Source organism: Carassius auratus, unplaced genomic scaffold (assembly GCF_003368295.1).
Source record: "Carassius auratus strain Wakin unplaced genomic scaffold, ASM336829v1 scaf_tig00021298, whole genome shotgun sequence".
NCBI classification, from domain to species: Eukaryota; Metazoa; Chordata; class Actinopteri; order Cypriniformes; family Cyprinidae; genus Carassius; species Carassius auratus.
The window spans coordinates 1,728-9,031 of record NW_020525098.1 but is presented as its reverse complement, the minus strand read 5'-3'; the positions used below and the strand labels follow the sequence as shown (position 1 = coordinate 9,031).

Sequence of the window (7,304 nt, the reverse complement as noted above, 5' to 3'; positions counted from 1 at the left end):
TTGTCTGGAATATCCACTCTGACGGTGTCAGGAGAAGCCACCTTACTGTAAGACCGTGCACCTGCCGTATACGTACTTGACTGATATCATTCGCCTCAAATTCCGTACCTGTGGAAGAAGGAAGGAAGGCTGGAATTACATACTTACCGGAGGAGACTTACCGGACCCCTCACTTGCCAAACACATCCCCACCTCAAGGCTGTGTATCTGCCGTGTACGGACCTGACCGATATCCATCCGTCCCAAATTCTGCATCTGTGAAGAAGGGAAGGGAGTTTGGAAGTATTTAATTACCAGAGGAGACTTACCAGACTGCGGGCTTGCCGATTGTATTCCCACCTGTGAAATACCTACTTGACCACCCATCTGTCCATCTATTGCGGGGCCCGCACAGAGGAAGAGGGCGGGAGAGTCCCCGGTCGCTGCATTGTTTACCTTCAAGCCCTGAGGGTAACAAAGAAGATTTTAGGTTAAGATTCCCAATTTGCTTTTACTTCAAAATAAAACTTGTTAAATTTATTCCCTGTCTCCGACTCTTCCCTCTGATACGCTCCTCGAGGTGGTCCTGGTTTAGGGGTGGGCGCAGTCCAGCTTGGCCCTCCTGACCTGTGACAAAATCTTTAAAAATCCTATTTGAGCTATACAACACAAATCTCACTTCAAAATGTGAATAAACACATCAGAACTCAAAATACAAGAACCTGACACCATGCTGTATTAAGAGGACAAACCATAATAAGGTAATTAGCTCCGCCCATGACACAAATAGTAATTAACAAGGCCAACTTTAGTTGTCAGGACCATGGCCATACACATACACAAACATTTAAACTCTGTGTATTAAAGGGTCAAACATGGATAAATGGAACCTTAAACAGACAAGTATTAGAGCAACAGAATCCATACTATTTGTGAATAGAAATTAAAATTAATCTAGTTCTAGGGAGAAAAAAAAAAAGTAAGAGTTGTCCGAACTGAAAACAACTTGCATTGACATACCTATAAATACATCAGTGCCCTTTGTTTTGCCTCAGAATGCAAGTAATGTTTTTAGTATGGCATGTTTGTTAAAAACTAGTTATATTTCCTAATTAAACTTGGCTAAGATGATCCCGGTCCAGGAAACTACCCCATAATGTTTATGCATGTTTATAATGTACAACAAAAAAGATGTACAACAAACAAATAATGTACACTCCAAAAAGTTTGAATTGTTCGTAAAAAGAAAATTGCCCTTTTGGAGTATATTTAGTCTATTACAGTACTTTTCTTGCTTTTGGACCGCCAGTCGCAGCCGTTTTGTGGAGTACTGAATGAGAAGAGTGCATTGCAGTAGAGAGCAGATTAAAGTCAAGGCAGTAAACAGGGTAAACAGCATTGAGGTAAACAAAAGCCTCCTAAGTGAAAACTCTGTAACACTAAAGATGACTTGCTGGTGGCTCATGATGACTCGATGGCCCTACTGTTTAAGTTGATTTTCAATAAAGCAGTGTTGATTTTTCGCTTCTGCGTCCTCTATGTTTGCAAAATGCTCAGGTAAGCCACGGGCTAGTTGGTTAAATTTACCCAGAAAGGATTTTTGCTTATACTAAACTAAATTTAAGGTTTGTTTTTCAGCAAAACCACAATGTACAGTCAGATCACAACATCCGAAATATAGTTTATGCCACGATTTGCGTGAAATATGATTGCCTACATGTGTATACTCTTTAAAAAAATAATTAAAACTGGATTGAAGTGTGATCCAATGACGTACGAAGTGTGGAGCTTTCCATTTTAGAGGCCACCTATCATCAGTGTTGGGTGTAACGCGTTACAAAGTAACGCGTTACTGTAATAATATTACTTTTTTCAGTAACTAGTAGTGTAAGGCATTACTCGTCTGAAAATGGTAATATTATTACAGTTTTCCCAAGCTAGTTACTTGCGTTACATTTGCCAGTAGCACCTTCATCACACACAAGGCACACAACACAGAGAACAGAAGGGAAGGGAAGGAGGGCGTGAATGGAACAGTGATTGGTCTGTGTTTGGCACGAGGTATCATTTACCATCACTGATTGGTCGACAGCCGGCAGCAGAGCGGCACGCTCAGACAGATGGGGAAAAATGGAAGCGTCAACAACGGCAAGCTCTTTTTCAGAGGAAGGTTCCCAGCAACAGAAAGCTAGTTTCGACGGGTGGAGATTCAGTAATTATTTTGTAGGAGTGCTCCGATCACGATCGGCCGCTCGTTAATGCGCATCTCAGTAAAGCCGGTTCTCTAAAGCGGTTTATTCCATCAGGTGCGTGAACCATATGTTCATACAACCGTGCCAATAAACGCTGAAAATGAACGTGGATTTGCGCATCTTCTCAGTTAATAACGGCTCTGTGTAGTAACAGCTGCTCTATGTGAAATCACGCACCTGATGGAATTAACCGCTGATTAGAGAACAGGTGTACTGACGAGCAGTAATATAAGTGAGTTGTGTAAACAGTGATTTATGTGACTTCAATTATTTCTTATTAAACTGAAATCGAAAAGTAAAAAGTATTTTTTGGAAAAACCACATCCTGGTGTTAGTCTTCATATGCTGCTGAATAGTGTTAACACGGATATAGAAAAATAAGGAGTGCAAGAGATTGATTCCTAATGTCAGTTTATTTTTAATTAATTCTACAGTAGTTCGGTTCCCTTTACATCTTTAACTACCCGTTAATTTATCAATTGAATGGGTGACCTATCCTCATTAATAGAGCAAACATTTGCCCCCCCTGAGAGAATTGGCAAGAGCCGCCACTGATAAAGACCCTAAAGAACACTCCTCCTTTGTATGTTCTCCCTCCATCTGATGCATCTCAGGCAATCATAGAGTAATTAAGAAAAAAAGATGTAACTAGTAATATAACTAGTAATATAACTAGTTACTTTCTCCAGGGAGTAATAAAGTAAAGTAAGGCATTACTATTTTTGAGAGTAATATGTAATATGTAATATATTACTTTTTTGAGTAACTAGCCCCAACACTGCCTATCATACAGTTTCTGCCTCCACGTTTTAAATTACCACTTTATTTTCTGTGAACAGCACTTTTCAGAAATGAACAGGGGTAAGAAATTTAAGACCTGGATAAATTTAATTTAAGAAAAAAAAAAACCTTTTTAAAAAACGTAAACTTCACTTTCTGAATTTTAGACTTTTTAAGACTCCGCGGGAACTGTAAATACTGAAAAGAAAATGTCACATCACATGGCATGGCAAAGTGATTGAAAGCAATGAGACAGAGGAGCAATCTGAATTATAGCGCTGTAGAGATACTGGACCCTTGGGCCAACACACCTCACATGGCTGTAATCACAAGTGTATAAAGGAATTAGTTTATAAAGGATGTAGATGAGTACAATCAGGAGAGAGGAAAGACAGTCTTCAGTTCCCTTTGTGAAATGTTTTAATGAAGAAGAAAACGCTTCAAAATCAATGTGGATATTTAAATAAAACAACTCCGGTAAATCCACAGGCAGACAGCAACAAATATATATAACAAAATATATTTGTATATAACAAAAACCGGACAGAAAATGAGAACTAAAGAGGAGCTTAAATGCATGGTATAATGATGAACTTCACGACTAATAACTGTTTTTTTAGTAAATGAATGTTCCATGGTAACTGATTAGTGGCTGGAAAAGGACAAAAAAGGAACATGGGAAACATAACTTAACAGGCAAACTAAACCAAATTAGAACTAAATGGACTGTGTGGAGATGACATCACTGGTGGACAATTCATCACATTTCCATATTATAGCTAGGATTATTTTTTTCTTTTCAAAGTCACACCACGATTTCTTACGAAGTCTCTTATGTTTAGAATAGAGCGACCAGCCAGAGCAGGATCTTCTGCCTCCTTGCATTGCTGGCATTCAATCATAGTGGCCAGTTTTCCTTTTTTGATGTGTTCGTCAAAATGTCTCATGACCGCGGCAACCTCCATGGGAGACCATTGATGCTTTTTTGCTCTCCTAGCACTTTCCAGAGGAACTAGAAAAAGACAAAGAAAATCAATGAAAACAAACTCAACTTTTAAACTAGATAAACCTTCACACTGACTCCACCAAAAGATGTTTCTCTACAGGTGCAGCATCAGCATAGTGTTCTTCACATCATCTCCAAACTTTGACTACTATCCAACTGCCATAAGCAGAATCTTGACTCATCACTTAACGTTCCTCAATGTTCATGTTCGAGCTCATGTGTTGCCAAACCAGCCCAAATGGGCATGTTATTACAGTTTTTGGTGACAGAATGAAAAAACATTTTAACCTTGTCTTAGTCAAGTCAAGTCACATTTATTTATATAGCGCCTTTTACAATGCAAATTGTGTCAAAGCAGCTTTACAGTCACAGTTGGTGAAAACTATAAATTCAAAAAAAGTAAATTCAATATTGATTAATTATTGATTTAAACTAGGGCTGGGACAACAAAAATAAAATACGTCCTCGCAAAATATGATTTATTTTTATTCATTTTTCCACAAAACAGAATAATAATAAACGCGTCTAAACTATGGCATAACACAAATGGAACTGTGGGAATTTTGTTGGTGACTAAACCATTCAATTAAAAACTGCCATTTTATTATTATTATTATTATTATTATTATTATTATTATCATCATCGTTATAATTTTTATTTTATTCAGATATGTAAATTAGCATGTATAAATTGCTATTAGTCAATTAATGTGGAGATAATCGAGGATCGAATCAAATTCAAATTGGAATTTCCAGCAGTGTTAGTGAAGTTCAACACGAAACAGCGAGTCGTGTTCTGAGGTTTGCTCTTCCAGGCTGTGAGTGTGTAAGCGGTGTGCCAATTTTCCATTACATTCCCACCGAAAGAAGTTTACATTCTTTTGAGTGGCAGCAAAGGCAGCCAATCAGCGTTAAGTGCTTGTGTGCTTTGCTCATGCCTGGCGTCAAGGGCTTAGCCCACCCTGCGATGGTCTCAAGTCCCCCAACCAGCCAGGCTTGAGGTTTGACTCTGCCAAGTCTTTCAAGCCCCCCATCCAGCCAAGTTGCAGGCTTCGGCTCTGCCCCATCTTTTCATCTGCGTTTTAGCGCCTTTTCAAGTTCATTAAGAATTTTCCATGACCAAGGCACGGAGCAGAGTGAAGGTCAAAAGGTAAGTACATTAACTGATAGATGACATCCACATCTAGTCATACTGTGGTGCAGGACCAATACAAGACGCCTTCCTATCCACTCTAAAAAAAAAATGCATCCCTTGTTTATCTGCAGTTCTTAACACACATTGAAGACAAACTATTTAATCTAATGGAGTAATCTAACGGAGTAATCTAAATGCAAGGCGCAAACATGGCAAAAGTAATGCGTTTTAAAAGGCAGACACATAAATGTAAACACGGCCAAAGATTAGTGTAGTACAGGGCGTATTTGAGAACATAGCATGTGGGACCTGCACTTGCCTCATCACGTCACCCCTCTGCTCTAATAGGCCTTTTGCATTCCAGAACCTTTTGTTTTACAAATTAAGCACTATTGTGGATGTTGCATTAATGGAAAATGCAGTCATGCACAAAAGTAAATGCACACAGATGTTATAGTGGAACACTGTATTAAGGTTAGTATAAAATCCAATCATATTTTTTAAAAATATTTAAATCAGCCCTTAATAAATAAAAAAAAATGCCCCTAATATTAAAAACCTAGCCTGGATGCCAGCCAAACTTAGCCCCGCCCACAACATTTGAGGACAGGAAGTTTGGTCTGGTGTTAGCACCGTTGAGGCGCAACTATGCCCGAAGAGACACAGTTCAGACCAATCAATTTGTCAGGGCGGGCTTTATACGATGATGGACAGCTGAACAAAAGTAACGTAATCAACCACGTCACCAAAGAGCGCACATGTTTAACCTTTTGAATCTGAACTCCATTGCTCTGCACTCAATTGGATAGACCACCAACCAATCAGAGGCATTTTTTTTTTTCCTGGTTCAGTTGAGACACGCCCCATAATCAGCCCAATGGAACGGTATCGGACTCAAATTCTGACTAGAATTGAGTAGGATAATGTCAGGCTATTAAAAACCTAGCACACCCAAGCCTGGCGAGAAAGAGTATGGACGAATTTCAAACTATGTTTTTGCGCCCTTGAAGGGCACGTCAGGAAGAGGACACCGCACCTGCCCAAATGAACCGCACCAAAGGGGGAAACGAACTCTGGTAATATTCAACCGAACTAAATGAGGCAGTTGTGAAAGCACCCTAAGCAACTTGGTGTTTAGTGACATGTGTACGTGTAGGAGCATTTACCAGACTGTTTATTCGTTGTCTTTTTTCTGCTGGGCTCTTTGTCCTCCATTAGTTTTCTGCTGGGTTCTTTGTCCTCCATTAGTTTTCTGCTGGGCTCTTTGTCCTCCATTAGTTTTCTGCTGGGCTCTTTGTCCTCCATTAGTTTTCTGCTGGGCTCTTTGTCCTCCATTAGTTTTCTGCTGGGCTCTTTGTCCTCCATTAGTTTTCTGCTGGGCTCTTTGTCCTCCATTAGTTTTCTGCTGGGCTCTTTGTCCTCCATTAGTTTTCTGCTGGGCTCTTTGTCCTCCATTAGTTTTCTGCTGGGTTCTTTGTCCTCCATTAGTTTTCTGCTGGGCTCTTTGTCCTCCATTAGTTTTCTGCTGGGCTCTTTGTCCTCCATTAGTTTTTCTGCTGGGCTCTTTGTCCTCCATTAGTTTTCTGCTGGGCTCTTTGTCCTCCATTAGTTTTCTGCTGGGCTCTTTGTCCTCCATTAGTTTTCTGCTGGGTTCTTTGTCCTCCATTAGTTTTCTGCTGGGCTCTTTGTCCTCCATTAGTTTTCTGCTGGGTTCTTTGTCCTCCATTAGTTTTCTGCTGGGCTCTTTGTCCTCCATTAGTTTTCTGCTGGGCTCTTTGTCCTCCATTAGTTTTCTGCTGGGTTCTTTGCCCTTTCCATCTGCGTTTTCACATGCTAAAAACAAAACAAAAAACAATTGTCACCAGAAGCATTTATCTGTTGTACTGCAGCGGAGCAAACCAGGTAACTAACAAAGAGACATTCCACCAAATAATAAATTCTAGGCAACACTTTACATGAAGTGAACATGACAGATTAATCATATTAAGAAACCACTTAGCTTTATGGGTAAGCATTACATGAAACTGTGAGGTGGCTGGTTTTGACACTGGCTGTCATGAAGCCAATGATAATTAATCTGCTATATCATGTTTATTACAATTTATGTTGTCATGGTAATGTCAAGTTGAATGAAAAGACACTGACAGGTTAT

The 7,304-nt window shown here is 39.6% G+C and overlaps 1 protein-coding gene across 1 annotated transcript; it reads right to left on the bottom strand.

Annotated features, from left to right (window-relative positions):
* Window positions 1–3,592: 3,592 nt before the first annotated feature.
* On the bottom strand, window positions 3,593–6,681 carry LOC113076783 (transport and Golgi organization protein 1-like). The gene is made up of 2 exons (XM_026249479.1): window positions 6,319–6,681; window positions 3,593–4,023 (listed from the first exon to the last, which is right to left on the bottom strand). The coding sequence occupies exons 1-2, from the start codon at window positions 6,665–6,667 to the stop codon at window positions 3,797–3,799; spliced, it is 576 nt and encodes a 191-aa protein (XP_026105264.1). The 5' UTR covers window positions 6,668–6,681; the 3' UTR covers window positions 3,593–3,796.
* Between the last annotated feature and the right edge of the window lie 623 nt (window positions 6,682–7,304).